At 37.6% G+C, this 21,194-nt stretch overlaps 1 protein-coding gene across 2 annotated transcripts in view; it reads left to right on the top strand.

Annotated features, from left to right (window-relative positions):
• Positions 1 to 3,060: 3,060 nt before the first annotated feature.
• The window catches only part of LOC117405875 (glutamate receptor ionotropic, kainate 1), a 92,925-nt gene continuing 74,791 nt past the window's right edge, over positions 3,061 to 21,194 (top strand). Inside the window, exon 1 of one of the 2 annotated variants that reach the window (XM_059029696.1) lies at positions 3,061 to 3,624. In XM_059029696.1, coding sequence (XP_058885679.1) covers positions 3,501 to 3,624 — 124 coding nt within the window. In that variant the 5' untranslated portion in view covers positions 3,061 to 3,500. The remainder of the gene's footprint in view (positions 3,625 to 21,194) is intronic. The other variant, XM_059029695.1, reaches the window with a different exon arrangement.

Here is a 21,194-nt window from a genome sequence, read left to right as displayed (position 1 = left end):
TAGCCGGAACAGCACTGCACTACTGTCACAAAATAAACTGCATCACCCACAACGAGCATGACTGCACGCACCCAGGACTGGTGACCGTGTCGGTATTATTGTGGGGAAGATACGTATTGTTTATTGTTTAGGGTCTAGAAGCCCATTATTGTCTACCCCCTGCAGTACACCTTCCTGTGTATTGCCGGGGGATTATTGTTTATTGGTCCCCAGACCTGGATAAAAATAAAGCACACTTTCCAAACTGGATTACAAGGCTGTCTGATTAATTACTGCACTGCATCACTTCTGCACCTGTTCCCACTCAGCGACTTACAGTTAGTTACTCACAGTAACTAACTTCAACCTGGTAATCATTGAATACCTTTTCTGCCTTGCTTTCAAACAAAGCCTTAACTTGTATGCCAACAATGTTAAATGCTTGGTGGACGAATGTGTTTCTGCTTCCAAGCGCTTCATAGTTTCAACAATTGGCAACACATTTTCAAGCACAGATTGCAACAGGCAGAACAGCTTACAGTAGTTTTATTTTCTTGGGTGTTCACATGGCTCCTATGTCACAATTCTTTCCATTTGCCTCCTAACTCATAAGAAAATCAACAAATGGACGCCTGTGAACAGGCTGGCTGTAGGGGTGACATCAGGCCAGAAAGAAACACACAGACAGGCAGTACTAGTGGGTGAAACTGAGACATTGCGGTGCTCAGTGTTTTATTACACACACAGAAAATAAAAGGTTTGAACAAAACAGAACACGGCACTCAAGGCCAAAATAAAGACAAACAAAACAGACAGTGGACAACACTAAAGTATCGTGCGAGTCCTCTCGCACAAGTAGCATTTGTTTTGCTTTTAATTATTTTCTCCTTCTCTTCTCACAATTATAAAGATACAGATTTGAAAGACAATATATGGAAGTCCGTACGAAGAAACTGGATAAGCCTGGTATGTATTGCCATACATGTTGAAATACTATCAGAGAAGACACTCTAATTTCCACATCATGTTGACGAACATGTACCAGTCTTGATCACAGTTTTGTCAATTTTTAACAGTGTACAGATCTGGCAGTTTTCAAACCTGTAGTATCACCTCTGTGTTGCTTCTGGTGTGTATGTCGCTGCGAAAGTACCTCCTCGTCAATTAAAAAAATCACATCGTGTCTGCAGTGTGGGCAGCCTTTAAGGGCTAAACACACTAAAGCATTTATTCGCTGCGTTCTTTACGGCAGCCGATTCACAGCGATTTTTGTATTCACACATGAGCATTTTTCTCTTCATAAAATGTCCATTGGGACATTTTGGTTATTGTAAAGTGACCTGGAAGGACCTGTGCCGAGTGTTTTGTTTTGTCTATTTGTTACTTGTATCACTAGACAGCTAACATGTTCTGGAGCTGTTACCAGAGGCCAGCACAAACCTGGAACAGCACTTCACTTGTCTCACAGTAACTTGTATTGTACCACAATCACCAATTCATGCACTAAAGGGACTTGTGTATGTGTTTTGTGTTTGATGTGGGGATACACTAACGGGACTATTATTTCGGGACCAGCTTGGGGATTATAAATATAAGTAATACACGCCGCTGTATTACCAGCATTATTATTTACCGTTTGTTTTGCCGTCAGGAACTGGACAAAAACAAATAAAAACAAAACTTTGCACCTGGATTACAATTGTCTGCCTGTTCTTTAATCACCTGCACCCGCATGCTATTAACCACTTTGCCACACGTGGTATCATAACACGGGACTATGGATCAGGCAACACTTTGTCACACATATCTATCTATATCTATATATATGTATAACGTTTTACTGTTGAAAGAAAACACCTACTTGTATATTGTGTTTTTTATCAGCAGAATTTCCACCAATGGGTTGAACTGAAGTAAATCCATCCTCTCTCAGTAAACACTGCAGTTCAGAAACGACATAAACTGCAGTGTAAAGTATTGTGGTTTAATGAAATTAGATCTAATTGGCTACCTCTGTTTTAATTTTATTATTTATTATTTTACATACCGGTATTTTTTAAGCAGGTCAGTGGTATTTTACTATAGTGAACCCGCATTCATCCCCTTTTTTCTCTCCTTCATCGGAAAAACAATGCGACTGCCTGCACCCGTATAGCCTCCAAATGTAGACGGACTCTGTGGAAATCGCAGCGTTTTTCGACCAGAAACTGAACCTCTTTCGATTTTTTTTTTTTTTTTTTTTTCGCAGAGTTTTTCTAATAAACGTTGTAGTGTGACTAGCCCTTTACAGTGGCGGGAGAAACTCCGCAAACCAATCAACAAAAAAGGTCACAACCATTTAGAGCCCGGGGAAGATACAATCAAAACAAAATATATTACACATTATAACTAAATAAAATATTACAATATTTAAGGCACTATTTTACAGTATTCGTTAAAATAAATAAAGCGCGTCTTAAACATTTTGGATAGTGCTCCCCCCCACCCCCTTCTATCAGTGTGGCGACTACACAAATGTCAACGTCACACACTCTAAATTGTATACTGTCTTTGGAGGGGGGAGGATTTTACTGAGCTTTCCTACTGTTAGCTGCTTTTACAGCATACAACAGTAAAACATTTTAAGGGTCATTACTGGTCAAAATATTTTTGCTTTATACATACAGATTTTACTCAAGATTCCTTTGCGCATTGAAAGTCACGTACAGCCTCCAACCAGTCGTTATGAGTCAGTTGGGTAATTTATTAAGCCTTAAAACAATCTGCATACTATTTTTCATGTTGATGCTTTATAAATGATGTCTCAATGATTTCATAATAATGTTAAAGATATACAAAATACACATATTTTAAAACGGGATACTTAAACTGCATGCTCAACACTTCTCTTTTGTCTACATACAATTAATTGGATGCCACCTTCTGTTTGACCTCATAAAGTTATTTCTTAAATAATAATAATCTCACAAACTCGCAAATAGAAGTCTAAATTGGCAAAAAGGTAACCGGTTTGCTGCGGGATCTGTCTACTTACTCACCCTGGAGCGTCGCTGATTATTATGTGGATTACATCTGCTTTTTCATCAGGACTCAATCAAAGATTTAATCATTCCCTGGTGTACTCGTGTTGAGGTTTTAGCAGGTGAATGCTGCCAGATTTGAGGTTAAGCTGCTGGAGATCAGACCCTGCAGTAAAAATCAGCAGCTTCTATTTAATTTTCGTCACAGTTCTTGCAACAGGGGCAAATTATCTCAGTTTTGCCTAGATATCTACTTTAACCCTGGTGTGCACCAAAATAAGTAAACGACTTGTAAGACAATTTGAAGAGATAAATAGTTCTGTGTAAGCGATGATGGGATAAAGGATGAAGACAAAAGTTCACTCTGAGCTGGTCTGTTGTGAGAAAAAAATAATTTGCTAAGCAGAATGTACAAGTAAATAGAGGGGGGATACATCCAGATTTGAAAGCGGTTCAGAAACAACGAGGACTGGCAACTTATCAGCATGAATTCAAGGGAAAATGGAGATCTGTGTTAATTTCGACTCAAGAGTGTTTACCATGGATACTAGGACTGGACTGTTATTTTCCGTCTTTTACTTTATTTCAGAGTTTTGTCTGAGTTCACAGCAAGTCCTTAGAGTCGGTAAGTCTCGTACTCTGTTGCAGATTGTTTGTAGTTTAAATGTACTATTACACATTTTTATTGTTTTTCTTATTTTTGTAAATCTCAATGATTTGTTTGCTAAACGGTAACGTTACAAGTTAAGAGCTTCGGATACGGTTTATAATTGATTTTTGCATTGCCAATTCCATCTCTTGTTTGAAAGAAACACATCTGTTCCTCACGACCCCTCAACAATTACAATTTATGCATTCATGAACAAGGGCTGTATACAAAGTGTGCAATAGCAGAACATGTTTTTGTTGGTAAGTAATACAATAGGTACAACATCTGCAATTTAATATACTGGCAATTAAGAATATGTTAATTAAAAAGTAAAACACAGGCTACCGTCGTGTTTCAAACGACTATACATTAGGAAACTGTATTTCTATCTAAAAGGAATTGGTGGATTAAGGCTTGTATTAAAAAAAAAGTATATAGTAAATTGGTTCCACAGTCATAATTTGGTATGAGAGATGTTTGGGTTGCTATGGCGCTATCGTATTTTACCATCCCAGGAATCTGTCTTTCGGTCCGCAATGACCATGTAATGCAATCCAGAAATTATTTTAAATACATTGAGTGTGAATTTGCTTTCAAGAACACTTTAGTGTGGCTGCGAGGGTTTATCTGATAACAACCAACAAGGAAGATAGATGCAATTCTGACCTTTCTAGTTGTGTTTACGGATTAAATATACAATATAGTTTTTTTTTTTTTTATTTAATATACATGTGGGGATGTATTAAAACTGATGACAAAAAAGGAATGCCGATAGAAAACAACGGAATGACCATATGGTTCACTGGTTTTGGTGTATTTTCGGTATTTCAAGGCTGTCCATAGAAAACTGCTGGCATACCCTGACATTCCATTTTTGGTTTGTGTGGTACACGGCCTACTATTGTGTGTAAAGGGAATTAAGATTAGTTAAATGGGTTTTACCGTTACAAGCTGTCAAAATTTATTTGTACTTGGTTAACTGCATTTTCGGTATTCCAGGGCTGTCCTTTCATGTCATTGCACTTTTAGGTTATTTATTAGACTTCCTACTATTACTGGAAGTAGGGGCTTTTTGATCAGTTTTAAAGATGTATGCTGTCATTCTTTTTTGTCAGTTGTTTTCTATGGGCATACCTTTTTTTGTTTTACTACATCCCATACGTGTGAACATTAGATAATTATTATATTAAATACACCATGTAGCCTAGTTTTGCCAACACTGTTTTGTCTAGCTATAGAAAATTGATAGAAAGTTAGTTACTGTAAATGTTTACAATCCATACATTTGTTAGGTGGTTTTATCACACTATTAACTATACTGTTGCTTTTCACAAGCATGGCTAAGAGGAGCCTCTGCCACTGCTGTCTTAATATAAATTGATATTTTGGTTTTATATAGGTTCTAAATCATTTGGTATTTAAGAAATTCTTCTGAACCACAGTTAATAAACTTATAACAAATAGTATGTATTAATACACATTACACACAAAAACAAAGTTTTTTTTGTATTTAACTCTGGATACTATTGTACCTTAAATAGTATTCAGATTGGATTTTATTGAACACTTAAACCACTGTTGCCAATAATTTGTATCGTCCAAGGGTCTGACAGAACAGTACCTTTTCGAAGAAAGACAATTTTGTTTTCTTAGCAGTGTGTTCGCAAGGAGATCGTTAAACAACTATTTGAAACAAGCAAAGCATTTGAACTATCGCAGAATGCAAAGTCACTGTGCAGTCACTCGAATCACTTTCGTTAGTACAGCACTGATTATTCTTGTCCGCTTTCCACCTCATATAGCTTTATCTGTCTTATTTCTTAATCTTTCCAAATGTTCTATTGCCATTCAGTGCCCCTTAATCTGTTACACATAGATCACCCACTGCAGAATCTAAACTGCTGCATATGGCCTGGGCTTCAATTAACATTTTCCATTTGCTCATTGAGGACATTCCTGTCACTGATTTTGATTAGACTATATCCTTCATGATCTGAGCTGGTAATAATGGTAAATATTTTCCACCAAGCAGTTTATTAAACAGCAACTAAGCTTCTTTACCCAGAAAGGATTTATTTGACTTCCTCCCCAGATTGTGGTAATGCAGAAATCCCATCCATGCACTGATAGTCTGGTTATTTAGACTGGTAGTTTTCTGTTCTGTTGTATAGTTATCCCACCACAAAACTATTCAGTTGGTGCTGAGGTATATAGGGTTGCCACCTTCTCCACAGACTAAACCCGGACATATTTCTCGGTCAGCCTAGCTCTATCAAAACTGCAGTATATTGTAATACAGTTTAACACAATTCCATCAGATCGCGGTACAGATCAATAATCGTGCAGTATATACAGTATTGTGCTCTTGAGATTTCTAGTAGTTGAACTCGATGTTGAATTCAGTTCTGTTTTCAAGTAGCCTAAAATTACATGTAGATGAATGCAGTTTTCATTATTGTGCATTTAAAGATGTTAAAACTGATGGTTCTGTGATTTTGTATAAATATTTCATGAACAATCGGTTATCAATTAAGCGTGTTACACAATAATAAGAATAACCTATTTCAGATATATTTACACACTTAAATGGAGATTACACAAGCGGGTTCAGTCCTTGCATAAAATATTACTTTACCGTTAACAGAATGCATTATGCTACATTAATTAGTTTATTGAACTTCAATATGAAATCGCTGAACCATCAGTTTATACCATATTTAAATGCACAACAACGAAAACTGCATTCATCTACCTATAATTTTAGTCTGCATGAAAACTGAACACAAATCTTTAGACGTACCTTACACATTGTTAATGCTGTGCTCTTTTTTGCACAGCATAGTCCTTTAGTACAGTCGCTTAGATTAACCGGTTAGCTGTCACTCGCTGGAGTTGATTTTACAGGAACAAAAAATCTACAGATTCCAGTTACTGATGTTTTTTTTTTTATCCCCATACATGATACTCTTCTCTACTAAATGTCATCCATTGTTTTAATTACGAGTCTATAACGAAAGATGTTAAACATTTGTATACATACATACTGTATATAATTCTTATTAGTACTGTGTTTTGAAACAAACGATTGAAAATGCACATTGTCTTAATTGGTAACATGCAAGTAAGTTTTCTTAAAAGGAAAAAAAAAAACGTGGTCAAATCACGTCAAAGTGTGCACGCTCACCAGGGGTGCAGAGTAGGAACCGGGTCAAACCCAGACAGGTGCCAACCCTAGAGGTACATATTCCAAGACAGGTGAATAATGACTTCAGTTTGAGGTGGTCCTATTCTCTGTGTTCTCCCAAAACACTGCCAGTATTTGTAACGTATTGAAATGGCTTTCCTTGGTCATAAATTAAAGATTAAATCAAGGTTAATTTACCAGACTGTTAATTTATTTTAAACTATACACATTTGAAAGCAACATGTAATGACAGTGGCTTGTTTTTTTGCAACTGCCAACATTTATTTCAAGCTAAAATTATTCAATCTGGTGCAACTATTGCTAACGAATCCAGATGTCTTTGGCAAGGCAGTTTATTGGTTTTCAATATTCAACTCTGTTGGAAAATCTGTCTTCTAACAGCTATTTGTTATATATCTAGTAAATCATAAGTCTTTGGCACCTGAGGCACAGACAGATCATGAAGAGCTTCCTTCAAAGGTTTTAAGCTCAATGCATACTAGACATTTATATGCTATAAGACCACTTCTCCACTCGGCCACGTAATGGCTTTTAATAAGGACCTTTTTTGTAAATCTTTTTACTATAAAAAATAAAGCTGGGTGTCCCTTGATTATGAATTATACTGTAGTTGTTTACCAGTAAACAGAACTGTTCTACTCGTATTGCCTTATTACCTTAAGCTCCAAGGTGTTATCTGCAAGCTGTTTACCCCAATTTCATTAAACATTTCACAGTGCACCTTTTTATGATCATATCATCATTTGTGTGGTCTGTTTATCATCTTTTTTATTTGTATAATCTTGTTTGGCTAAAGCAGGTGTGGCAGTAGACAGTGGGATAGTAGTGGTTTTTTTTTTTTTTTTTTTTTTTTTTTTTTTTTAAAAAGTATACTCGGGGCCTGATCAGCTTAAATAGGTAGCTTCCAAAGTAATTTGTATTATATACTTTCGCTGCATCTGTCTTGCTTGGTTTGACCTGAAGAATTCTCACTGCCTGGCATTGAACGGACACCCTGTGGCAGGGCAGAAGAAAGCCCTGCATGTAAATAGGGGGCCGGGCAAAGCGCTGCTGATAAATGTGTTGTATTGTTTGTTTATTAAGAACGTGTGACTGAATGTATTATGATTTAAAAAATCTATATTGTTTTGAAAACAAATGTGTTATTGTGGGTTGATTTAAAAAGGAATGGGCTATTGTTATGATTTAAAATGTATTTTATGTTTATTTAAAATGAGTTTTTATGTTTATTTAAAATGTTGGCCATGTGCGTTTGGGTGGGTGTTCAAAGAGGATGAACGAGAGTGAGATGGTAGAAAATCTAAAATGAAAGTAAAAAGTAAACAACTGCTGCATGTGCTGGAAAGCACCAGCACAGTACTTGTTGGTGTTTTGTTTTGTGTTGTGAGATTCTGTTTTTGTTTAAACCTTTATTTTGCTCGGTGAGCTGTGTGTTTTTGTGAAATTGTTTTGTTTAAATACACGTGCACCAGCACTCGTAATACCTGCATCTGTGTCAACTTCCTGGTCTGTAATGTCATCACCACTCAGCCAACCTGTCACACACCCTTATTACATTCCAGTGTTGTGACAATGTGATATGGCAGGCATGCTGGTGTCTGGAATAAGGTTTAAACTTGATCCAAGATAGTACTTTTGACGTACCTGAGATGACTTGTATTAAACCTGCACAATTTGAATGAAGTACTGGTGAATTTGGTAAATTGTGTTACATTGCATGTGCTGTCCCATCTGAGGTGTCTTATGCAGTGGTGGGAAAGCAAAATTGTGGACACTTGCATTTGATCTTGGAGCACATACTTCAACTGATAAAATAATGCCATAGCAATATACAACATGTAAGAACATGTATAGTTGTTGTAAGAACTGGTTTGAAATACTGAATAAGCTAAAATACAAGACAAGTTTTGTTTATAGTCATAATTTAAGAGCGTTCAAATGAGCCCCCCCCCCTTGACCAGTCATTGAGTGCATTAAAGGGGGAGTTTCCATGTGTGGTTATTTACACGTGAAGTGCGATGCGCGTGCACGTTTGGGAAAACAGCTAGAGGATCAGGTTTATGGCTGAAAATAAAACCTAAATGTATAGGATCATATTTCATTTGGCTTAAGCAATGTCTCAAGGAAAAAAATAGAACACTCCACCGTTGTTAGCAAAGTATGCTAGTTATTTATTGATTAGAGAGATATGTCCAGGTTGTTTTACCAAACCAGTTAGCATATTAACTTACTAAAAATAGACAGATTCTAGAATCCTTAGTGCTGGGACAAATATTCAAACTTTTTTTTTTATGTATTAGGATACAAAAATCAGATGGGTTCATATTTGTGAAAAATGACATAACTTTAAGTAAGCAAACCAAATTACGTGTGTGCACACATGCATAGTGATCTCCTATGGAAGGCCGTCTGGGTCAAAGCGTTGTGCTGCTTTATTTAGAGAGAGTCAGAATCTCATGGGACAAAGGCAAGCACATCATTCTGAAAGTTCTCGCTTAAACAGTGCGCAACTCATTGGAAATGTTGTGTAGTGATTTATGTATAGATTGTGTATTTTTTGTTGCGATTTTATGTGAAATGTAATAAACGAGAACCAAAATGATGAGTTTTTTCCTCTTCATTTTACAGCACCATTTCCATATTTGTTTTGAAGTGTGTAAAGTTAAATTTCAGTTTTTGTTTGCTTGTTCAACTACCAAAAAGGCACAAGTAAACTTCATATTATTGCTTTCTGAAAATGTGTCTGGCCATTGTTTACTGTGAAGAAACAGCAATGGGAAGGAATGAAAAAAAAAAAGTAAAATAAAATGCGGTGTCAATTTTGTGTTTTATTTTGGGAATAAACAAAGCAATGTTTAACTTGAACTGTTATTTGGCATCCTTTGTTTTGTTAAGGTCTTGCTGTAAAAAAAGGCACACAGGGGTCACGCCCCTCTGCTGCTATGCTGTCTCTGCCTGCGTTCAGCAAAATATAATGGCTTTTATTACTTTTTGAAAACTAACAAATATCCACACGAATATTTAAGTTGAGCAAATATCTGAACGTGAAAATCCCATGTTTGTCCCAAATTTTAAAAATCCCTATTGAAGATGGTCCTTCCACTGATCCAATTAAATTTTTCAGAACTAGCCGACACAAATGTAATTATCTCAGACTTTATTTTTATTTATTTTCTCAGATTTACTTTTTAGAATATTGGTTTATTTAAAATTACCCAGTCCAGTGCATTTGTTAGTTGTGATTTGTGTGGCTATAAAGACAAAAGGAGCGGTGCTCATTAAACAATGTGGACGCGGAAGTGATGGTCAGCTATTTAAGGGCCTGGGACTAAAGAAAACAAACCCCCCAGTCAATTGCTGACAAGTAAAAAGTCCAAGGGTCCAAACCACAGCTCCGCAATCCATAACCCTGTCAGCCCTGCCCTGTCCAGCTCTACCCTATTTCTCATGGAAAGTGCCCCTATTTTACTCTATAGCATTTGTTTCTTGCTTGAAATACACAACAATCCAGCGGCAGAAGGGGCAGTCAGGTATACGATTGTGCTGAAGTGTTCAAATAGTTCCTGAGCCAAGCTACATTCCCAAGATGACAGTAAGCCTTCCCTTCAAGGTTAGACAGGCCCTCTGGCATGACTCCATCCACTGGACTGTATTTGGGGCACCCTTCCGTGTGAGGTCCGTCAAGGGGGCGGCTATCGAGGCAAGACTTCTAGTAATAGCCAGCCAAGCCCAAGAAGGAGTGCACCTGGGTTTTAGTCTTAGAGATTGGACAATCGGCCAAGGCCTGGACCTTTACAATCAGCAGTCTGATTTGTCCTTCCCCCAATTAACCCAAACACTCTGACTCTCTCTTCCCAATTGCACACTTCAGGTTAGCAGTGAGCCCGACCTCCCGCAAGGATTGCAACACGGCCGCTATCGTATATAGATGACTCGACCAAGCCACGATGTTTTCTGAAAGCTGTTTGTTTTACATTCTGTTTAGCAACCTCTGCAGTAGCCTTTCGTTTGATGTGAGATTCTGAAGCCAAGTGCTCGATTTTGTATTTTCTCCAAGTCACATTAAGATGTGCAAAACCATTTGCCTCCATCTGCATGTAAAGTTTCTTTGGGAAGTTTCTTGACACAATCCGCAACCAGAATATACTTTGCTTTTCTTGCTTTATTGTCCATTTTTGGTATTTTACCTCCAATGCTGAAAACTAGATTTTAGCAACCTAAATCAAAATAACAATGCAGCAATGACTTTGTTCCACCTCCTACTGTACAGTACAGATCACAGAAAAGCCACTACAGACACACTGATAGGCTGATTTTTGTTGTCATGTGAACAATAAACAAGAACGTTAACCGCTTTGGAGTATTTTTTTTTAAATTGTTTTTGCCTAAGGACTTTTTTATTTTATTTGCCAATGCAATGCACACAGGACTGTGAAGGGATGTGCTGTAGGTCATTTAAATGAGGTTTCTTTTTTTTTCTCTCTCTCGGTGGGGGGGGGGGGGGGGGGGGTTGGGGGTGCAGACACACTCGAATGCGCATTTAGTGTATCAAAAATGTAACTTTCCATGAATTAACCATGCATAAACCACCATGTAATCAACGCTAAAAAAAGGGGAACATCCCCACTCGTGGATCATTTTAATTAGCAGTTCTTAAACTATAAATAGCCTGGCTAAACGGACAGAAGGACAGCAGGACGGGCGAGGAGAAGAGGGAATGGGCTCGCCCCAGGTTTGGCTGCCGGAGCTGGGCTGAAGCGAAGCTGTATAGGGAATTGGGGCACATGCTGTAGGAGCGTGTGGCAGTGTGACCCCGCCTTGTGCGTATTGTTTGTTTATATGTTGCATGTAGTGTGTTAAATGTTGGTGTATAGTCATTGGTACACAGGATATAAATGGGTCTGTGTAGCACGTGTGATAAAATGTATATTTGTATTTAGCCACGAGGGTTGCACATCACTTCACGTGCTGATTAAAATGTAATACTATTTGAGCACAGGGAAGGACACGCAATTAATCCGTGTGCAGTTGTACCGAGATTCTAATTGAATGATTGATTAGCAATCGAGTCTCGGTATAACTGCATAAAAGATGCACATTGTCACTCAGCCAGGGTTGGGTATACGGGGAGACAGAGAGGAGACAATCTAAAAATAACAATTGCTAAAACGTGCTGGATTAGCCAGCACGACACTTACTTGTTTGTCTGTTGGTTTGTTTGGCCCTTGTGCCTGTTTGTTTTGTGGTTTGTATAAAACCCTTCATTTCATTATTATTTAAGAAACCGAGCGCTTTCGCGTCTCTGTTTTAACCCACAGCTGCTGTGTGTTTGTGTTCTTCCGGGACGGTGACGTCACCACTGCAGCCATCCTGCGTTATATCCGAGGCGCATTATAATCGAGAGCCTTCTAGTGAGGGAGCATTGTAGTCCGGTATGCGTTGGCCCCTAAAATGGTGAATTTAGCGGTGACCCCTCAATTTCCTGGTTTTCGATAGATCCATAATTTTGAGCTTTAGCATTACTTTCATCATCAGCTGTTAGCTGTTGCAATTATATCAAACATATACATTTAGTGTTAGCAACTTTCTGTAGAATGGTTTTTGGTATAAAAGACATCCTATACTAGTTATATTTTTGTGAGTTTCCTCTAAGTTAGCATACTGTTATACTTTTTTTTTCATTTAAAATTGCGAAGACCCTGAAATACTTCTATCTGTGCAGGCACAGCAAAACAAATTAGCAAAGTTAATAAATAATTCGTATCCGACAGTGAATGGTATTGAAATCGAGCACTGTCCCATGGTAGTTGAGGTACTTGCAGGCTTCTTTAATTCATCTGCATCAGCTCATTGCGTTTCTGCATGGGTGGCAGAATTGACCATTTAGCATGAGTTAAATGCCACTCCATGCATGAATTTTTGCTGGAAACTGGGACTAAACTGCAACATGCATTACTTTTTGTTTTTGGCAATCAAATACAAAGTGTTGTGATCCAGCATTTAAACTAATACTTTAAAGTGAAACTTGGTATGTATATGAAATATCAGAGGTATCTTTTAAAAAAAAAAAAAAAACCTGACTTCATGTGACAGAGTGGTTGCCGTGCGCCAGTGTGGTGACGTCACGGACCAGGAACACAAAACGAAAACAATGAATGGTGGGTGAAACTGAAGCGCAATGGCACTCAGTCTGTTTATTAAATAACAACAAAAACAAAAGATTTTAACAAAACACCAACAAAAAGGGCACAAGGGCCAAACTAACAAACCATTAAAACCAGTAGTATGCTGGTTGTGAATCCAGCTTACGTAGCAATTGTTTATTTCTATTCTCCACAGACTTGCGTCTCTCCTCTGACGCGCTCCACCGAGCGCAGACAGCTGCAGGCTTTTATATTCTGGCTGAGGGGTTAACTAGCTATTAATTATCCTATTACCCCTCGGCCATAGTCTGCACGAGTTTAATAAGTCTGCGTGACTGTCAGCTTGTTAAATAAATCAGTAGCTGATCAGTCACGCATCCTCACAAGGTTTTTAAACTTTATAAATATATATATATATATATATATATATATATATATATATATATATATATAATTATATATATATATATATATATATATATATATATATATATATATAAACAAATATCGGCTTTCGCCATCATATAAACATATAAATCATAATATAAATAAACAAAGGGGCGGGACACTGCCACACTTCAATATAGCTATCACTCTTGTGTTCCCTTATAAAATTTCTCCATAGTAAAATATAGCTAGGGCTTCGGTTCTGTTTTTATTAATTTCATTTTTCGGTGCTTATTTTTAGTTATTTTCCAGTTATATATACTGAGCATCAAAAGAAATGTATCACGTATAGTGGATAAAACTCACTAGATGTAATTGAAAAATGACAAACTGTTTTAGAGCAGGTGCAGTGACTTTTTATTGTAACTGCATTAGGGCACCGTTCGCTGCCCTAGTCCAGCCTCCAACATGCCGATTGCACGAAGGCGCTGCTCTCTTGACAGACGTGGCATGTTTTTTTCTGTGATTCTTTTATTGCTTTTATTCAAGCATGCAATTCAACAGCTGAAATCACTCCATATCCAGTGTCCAATCAACTGTCTCACTAATTAGGTGATTAAGTGCATATGCTTGTCATAGTCACTCAAGCGTGTCATGGTCAAGGATGGATGTTATAATAGTGAAATAAATATTATAGTGAAGTTTCTTTTGATGCTCGGTATATATATATATATTGCTTTTGCTTTTTATGTACTGAATGAAAATATTGTTTTCCGTTACTTTCGTGTTTTCTGTCGCTATGTATAGTAACTTGACAGTACTTGCACACTTTCAATTGTACCTTATTTCCTTTGCTGTCTTCCACAACGAAATCCTTATGATCACGGGCATATTCTGTGTTTAAGTATTTTTTTTTACATTTCGCCACAATTTGCAGTTCTGTTTTAAATTCCATGAGCGTGTAAATACTCCCTATTGAACTGGAATATAGCTTTTAAATCTCGCGAGCAAGAACAATCCTCAGTTTCTTGTAATCCTTGTTTTAAAGTCTTGCAAGCGTGTTTAAATGTAGGAATTTGCTGCCACTTAGTAGTTGGGGTGGGTTTAATTATTCAGAATGAATCAATGCAAGATACAAATCAGGAAGGCGAGACATTGCCCAACTGCACTGCACAAGTTACTCATTTTAGTTATTTTTTCACAGGGAAAGGGGTTAAGTAAGCTGGAATTGAGTAACCATTTCCAGTGTCTTATTGGATATAACCGATTTTCATTTTTTTTGTATGGGGAAGGGGGGGGGGGGGGGAGAGACTCGGAAGCCTAAATATAGCCTATTGAAAACATGGTAAGCAGAGAGGTAGAGTAAAGCACAGCAAACCAGAGGTATGGTAAAACATGGCGAACCATGGTACAATATGGTAAACTAACAGTATAATCATGAGAACTGCAAAATGATCTTGCAACTAAGGGTTACCTCCCAAGTGCATTTGGTTACACCATTAACCTGTCCACATGCAACACTCTGTTTACACTGGATATAAGAAATACCACATACTGCAGAACAAACTGTGGAACTTCTCCTTTCTGCTTGAAGTAGGGTGTAGCAATGCAATAGGACAATGGTTACACTCTGTTGTACCAAATGTACTTAGACAGACATGATTCTGAGGGCTACAGTATATTGAGGCTACAGTGGAGCTTTAAATTTGAGTTTTAAAAAGTACAAAGTAAATCTAAAGAAGACATTAGTTAAGGAAAGTCTGACATCATTCTTGCATGTACAGTACTGTGCAAAAGTTTTAGGCAGGTGTGAAAAAATGCTGTAAAGTAAGAATGCTTTCAAAAATAGACATGTTAATAGTTTATATTTATCAATTAACAAAATGCAAAGTGAGTGAACAGAAGAGAAATCTACATCAAATCCATATTTGGTGTGACCACCCTTTGCCTTCAAAACAGCATCAATTCTTCTAGGTACACTTGCACACAGTTTTTGAAGGAACTCGGCAGGTAGGTTGGCCCAAACATCTTGGAGAACTAACCACAGTTGTTCTGTGGATTTAGGCAGCCTCAGTTGCTTCTCTCTCTTCATGTAATCCCAGACAGACTCGATGTTGAGATCAGGGCTATGTGGGGGCCATAACATCACTTCCAGGACTCCTTGTTCTTTTTTACGCTGAAGATAGTTCTTATTGACTTTCGCTGTATGTTTGGGGTCGTTGTCATGCTGCAGAATAAATTTGGGGCCAATCAGATGCCTCCCTGATGGTATTGCATGATGGATAAGTATCTGCCTGTACTTCTCAGCATTGAGGAGACCATTCATTCTGACCAAATCCCCAACTCCATTTGCAGAAATGCAGCCCCAAACTTGCAAGGAACCTCCACCATGCTTCACTGTTGCCTGCAGACACTCATTTGTGTACCGCTTTCCAGCCCTTCGGCGAACAAACTGCCTTCTGCTACAGCCAAATATTTCACATTTTGACTCATCAGTCCAGAGCACCTGCTGCCATTTTTCTGCACCCCAGTTCCTGTGTTTTCGTGCATAGTTGAGTCGCTTGGCCTTGTTTCCACGTCAGAGGTATGGCTTTTTGGCCGCAAGTCTTCCATGAAGGCCACTTCTGACCAGACTTCTCCGGACAGTAGATGGGTGTACCAGGGTCTCACTGTTTTCTGCCAATTCTGACCTGATGGCACTGCTGGACATCTTCCGATTGCGAAGGGAAGTAAGCATGATGTGTCTTTCATCTGCTGCAGTAAGTTTCCTTGGCCGACCACTGCGTCTACGGTCCTCAACGTTGCCCGTTTCTTTGTGCTTCTTCAAAAGAGCTTGGACAGCACATCTGGAAATCCCTGTCTGCCTTGAAATTTCTGCCTGGGATAGACCTTGCTGATGCAGTATAACTACCTTGTGTCTTGTTGCTGTGCTCAGTCTTGCCATGGTGTATGACTTTTGACAGTAAACTGTCTTCAGCAACCTCACCTTGTTAGCTGAGTTTGGCTGTTCCTCACCCAGTTTTATTCCTCCTACACAGCTGTTTCTGTTTCAGTTAATGATTGTGTTTCAACCTACATATTGAATTGATGAGCATTAGCACCTGTTTGGTATAATTGTTTAATCATACACCTGACTATATGCCTACAAAATCCCTGACTGTGTGCAAGTGTTCCTAGAAGAATTGATGCTGTTTTGAAGGCAAAGGGTGGTCACACCAAATATGGATTTGATTTAGATTTTTCTTCTGTTCACTCACTTTGCATTTAGTTAATTGATAAATATAATAATCTAACATGTCTATTTTTGAAAGCATTCTTACTTTACAGCATTTTTTCACACCTGCCTAAAACTTTTGCACAGTACTGTGTATATATACTGTAGAGAAGTTGCTCTTGGTTCTGTTTATTAAGAACAGAAAAAAGTGACCATTTGCCAGTTGGTTTCTGTGTGTGTCTGATCCATGTTTTAAAGGTAGACATTCCAGGGACATTGATTTTGCTTACACCGCTATTTAGCATGGTCATTTTAATCTGCATATCCTATGCACATTTACTGTGCTTGAACCATGTTTTCTACAGGTTTAACATGTTTTCTACAGGTTTAACATGTGATATAACCTGCTTTTCTGTGCTTTCACTTTGCTTTTGATGTGGTTTACTACACTTTGCTGTTAGACATAGGGGTAAGTTCAGTTAATACAATTACAAATACATCAGTCCTTATAATTACTAAATAGGATGCTGCCTGGCATTTTACACACTTTTACAGAAAAAAAAAAACACTAGAGACTTGCATGCGCTGTTAAATGTTTATTTTTCATAACCTTGGTTCTCTAATTTATAAATATCTCAGTGGTGCTGTTTTGAGGCGGCCCCGTTTATATCAATTGAACAGACCCCATAGAGGTGATAGGAACACAAATAAATGAGTTTGCTCAATCATTATTACCAGCAAGTGTCACTATCTATTTAATTACTTTATTAAATCAATTTCTATTTGTTTTGTTTGCTGCTGTTTGACTTGTATACATTTATATTTCTTGTTGTATAGTTTGGAACATACTCATAAAACATTAGCTTGCCTCTATATACATTGCATTCATTTAAACAGCCATTTCTTTTTCACTGTCTTTAAAAATATCTGGAATCAGTGGTGCTGTCAAGTGTCGCCTGTGAGTCTGTAAGCTCAGAACCACCCCATATCATGTAAAGGCTCCAGAGTAAAAGCTCAGTGTTAATGACAATTCTTTTATTGGTGATTGTAGCGAACGAAATAGCTCCATATATTTTACATGTTATGCACATCCATTCACTGTGTAGATCTCAAATGTATAGTTTTTAATGAAATCTGTTTTAGCAAATACGATTTAAGAAATTTGTCTGCAGGCCTTGCTTTTGTTTGTTCTTACTTTCATTTCACTAATTATTATTTTATTATTATTTAGTTATTTAGCAGACACTTATCCAAAGCGACTTACAGAAATTAAACAAAATATAACAACATATAAATTAGTCTTAAATTGGAAAAAATAGAAAAAGAGAGAGAGAAATGACAGATGGAAAGACATAGCAGACATTATAAAAGCAAATGAAGAATTAGATATTTCAAATACACTTGCATTTGAAACAAAACACCACCCTGTGCCACCTGTAACCACAGCCCCAAAACAACCAGGGTCCTTTCCTTCAGTGCCTTTTTTTCCCGTCGGTAATCAAAAAACTGTTTGGCATGCTTTGCATTCATTAAGATGCTTGACCATGAAGACACTACTGTGGTAAAATGACCGAGACATGTAAGTGTAACAGATTCCCTGGAAGGCAAGACAAACAACCTGAGGATTTTCTGTGACCTAGTGCAGTACCAGATGGTGTGTTTCAAAATACAAATGCACAAGGATGCATTCTGAAGGTCACACTCTATAATGATAGACAATTGAAGGCCTTTACCATTAACATTTGCTTAGAATGGCGCTTGAGCAAAGTTGAAGTTATGGCATAATAATTACATTGGTTGCTCGTTAAGATACAGTATGACGTTATTCTCTAGCCATTATTATGCAGAAAGCTTATAATTCTTTATCAGGTAGTGTACTTTTAGATGGAACAGTTACTAAATTGAATTTTGGAGAACACTGGTACATTTTATGAAGAAAATCATGTGGTTTGGACAGCCCTCAAGATTGGAGCACATTAGAGAAAAGTATAATATTCAGCTTGGTTACCCAGTCTGATACAGGTAGGTCAACTACTTCCACAATGAGATGGAAGAGTACATCAATACTATAACTCTCAACCAGTGCTGCTTGTTGTGCAGGTAGAAACTAGAAACTCACAAACAGTTACTGTCAAAGATCTTGAAAGTGCACTGTAAGGGCATATTCTTAAAACAAATTAGATTATTTTTGCCCTGATAATATCATAGGTGATTGAAACCAGCTGAATTTGAGACTGGTGCTAAACTAGAAGAGAAACTGTGAGATGTGAAAATACTGGCTTGCCCCATATGGTGCTGTACAATAGCCGATTGAAAAGCACTGGATCCCTGCAAAGTTGTAGCATAAACAAAACAAAAAACAAATCGCAAGAAAGGAAGTCAATTCAATTAAACAAGTAGGTCTGGTCAGAGCTCAAGTGTGTCGACAGGTTTTCTGAACAAAAGAGAAATCTCTCTGGAATCATTCCATGCGAATAGGTGTATCAATTACATGAAACAACTAAACCAATACATGTGGCTAAGTATACACTGAAACACTTTCAGAGTACAACAGATACGCCCTGCGTGTGGACATCAAAAAATTAATTATATGACAACTTGATCCTAATCTTAACAGTTTGCGTGAATTAATATACAATGGTTGAAAGGATGCAATAGATGATTTATGGGTGGGCTTTGCAGCTGCAGTTTCACTCAACAGTAATAAAACAGATGATAAGGATTCATGAATCATGAGGACAGTGGAGCTTGGACTCTGAAAACTAATGAACCGAGTGCAGATTCATATTCAAGCTATAAACATAACCTAATGCAGGCAGTTCATATAATCCCAATAATCTTGATAAATCATGTAGACTGCACGTTGACAACAGCACAGTTTATATTATCAGCTCAAAGACGTGTACTACTTTGCACAGCCACTGGCAGCACTTCTCCCCTAAGAAAAAATATTGATATTAAAGCATATTTATAGAGGTGTGCAGATACTCAGTAATTCCCTTGAAAATGTGTGTAGGGTGTTTTTTTTTTTTTTTTTTTAAATAAATCCCAGCCATTTAAACTAAAATGCTGCAGATTAGGTGTAAATAGACAAGGGCACATTCTTTGAGTTGGTCTCAGAACCACTTTCTACCTGAAGCAATGGCCACTGCTGAAGAAAAATGCACCTACTTTTTATCCATAGGTTTTAGTTAAATACAATAATTTTATAACTGCTCTTATCTGTAATGTGATTTTGTACTGGGATATATTTTGTAACAACTAAGTCGTCCTGGATAAGGGCATCTGCTAAGAAATAAATAATAATAATAAAGTGCTTGAAGTCTGTGCTTTGTCATTGTTGGTCTAAAACTATCCCTCATTAGACCTACTCTTTAAAAAATGTTTGTTTTTTCCATGTATTCGGAGTGCTAGATGCTATCAGTGATTGAAGATCTAATTTCTGTAATGCATTTTAATGAAAAAACAAACTTGTAAGAAGACAGGCGAGAGTAATGTGATAAATCAGTTGTTCATTGTCGTTTACAGGGATAAGGGATGGTGCAGAAACATACACAGTCTAGTTGTGACCAAGTTGTTGAAGCATATGATGGTTTTCAACCTTTTTCGAAACCGTACCCCTTCTGTCTGGAGGTTACAGCTAAAGTAGCGATTTACAATTTTAACTCTACTGAATGGTACCACTAAAACTAAGTGTTATAGCTCTTTTAAAGGAAGAGCGATTATTAAAAAAAAAAAAAAAAAGCATAACAAGTGTTCTGGCTTTTCTGTTGTGTACCACATCAAGGATCATTATTGCTGTGTTACCTGTTTGACAATGTGGGCAATAATCCTTACACTATCCGGGCACTAGTGCAGACCTTTTGAAAAAAGCTTTGAAACAGTGTGGCGCGGTGCCCCGCCCCTGTGCGTATTTTTTATGTTTTATGTGGGATGTTATTGTTTGTATGTGCACAGTGTGGATTCTGTAGCACAGGGGATTTAAAATGTTTATTTGTATTTAGGCACAGGGAGTGCACAATTAGTTCATGTGCAGACTGTTCCAGGATTCAAGTGAACTGATTAGCAAGCGAATCCCTGCACAGCTGCATAAGAGTCTTTTTCACGCACACTGGTTGGTGTGTTCAGAGGCAGAATGAGAGTCAGGAGGTAGAGAGAGAAAGAGGGGAAAATATCAAGAACAATTGCTACACATGCACCAGCACGATACTTGTTTGGTTCCATGTTCTGTTTTGTCTTTTGGTTTTGGCCATCTTGCCTTTTTTGGTTTGTTTTAATTTTTTATTTTATAATAAACTGGCGCAACTGCGCATTCACCAAACTGTGTCCTATACTTCCTGGTCAGACGTCACCACGGAGCCTATCCGTGACATATGGTGTTAAGAAGTGGGAAACGGCACCTTCACTGCGCAGGCCAGGAACAGTACTGTGGGTACATGGCTTTGCTGAAAAGGGATTATATTTTTCAGAACCCTGTTAATCTTTAATATTTCTACATAAGGAAACATTGGCTATGGTTGCAACAAAAATAGAGGTTGCGCGCTATTATTCCTTAAATCAATTGACCCTGTCCTTTTTTATTTTGACAAGGGTTTAC

Source organism: Acipenser ruthenus, chromosome 9 (genome assembly GCF_902713425.1).
Source record: "Acipenser ruthenus chromosome 9, fAciRut3.2 maternal haplotype, whole genome shotgun sequence".
In the NCBI taxonomy this organism is placed as follows: Eukaryota; Metazoa; Chordata; class Actinopteri; order Acipenseriformes; family Acipenseridae; genus Acipenser; species Acipenser ruthenus.
This window is presented reverse-complemented; position numbering and strand designations above follow the sequence as displayed.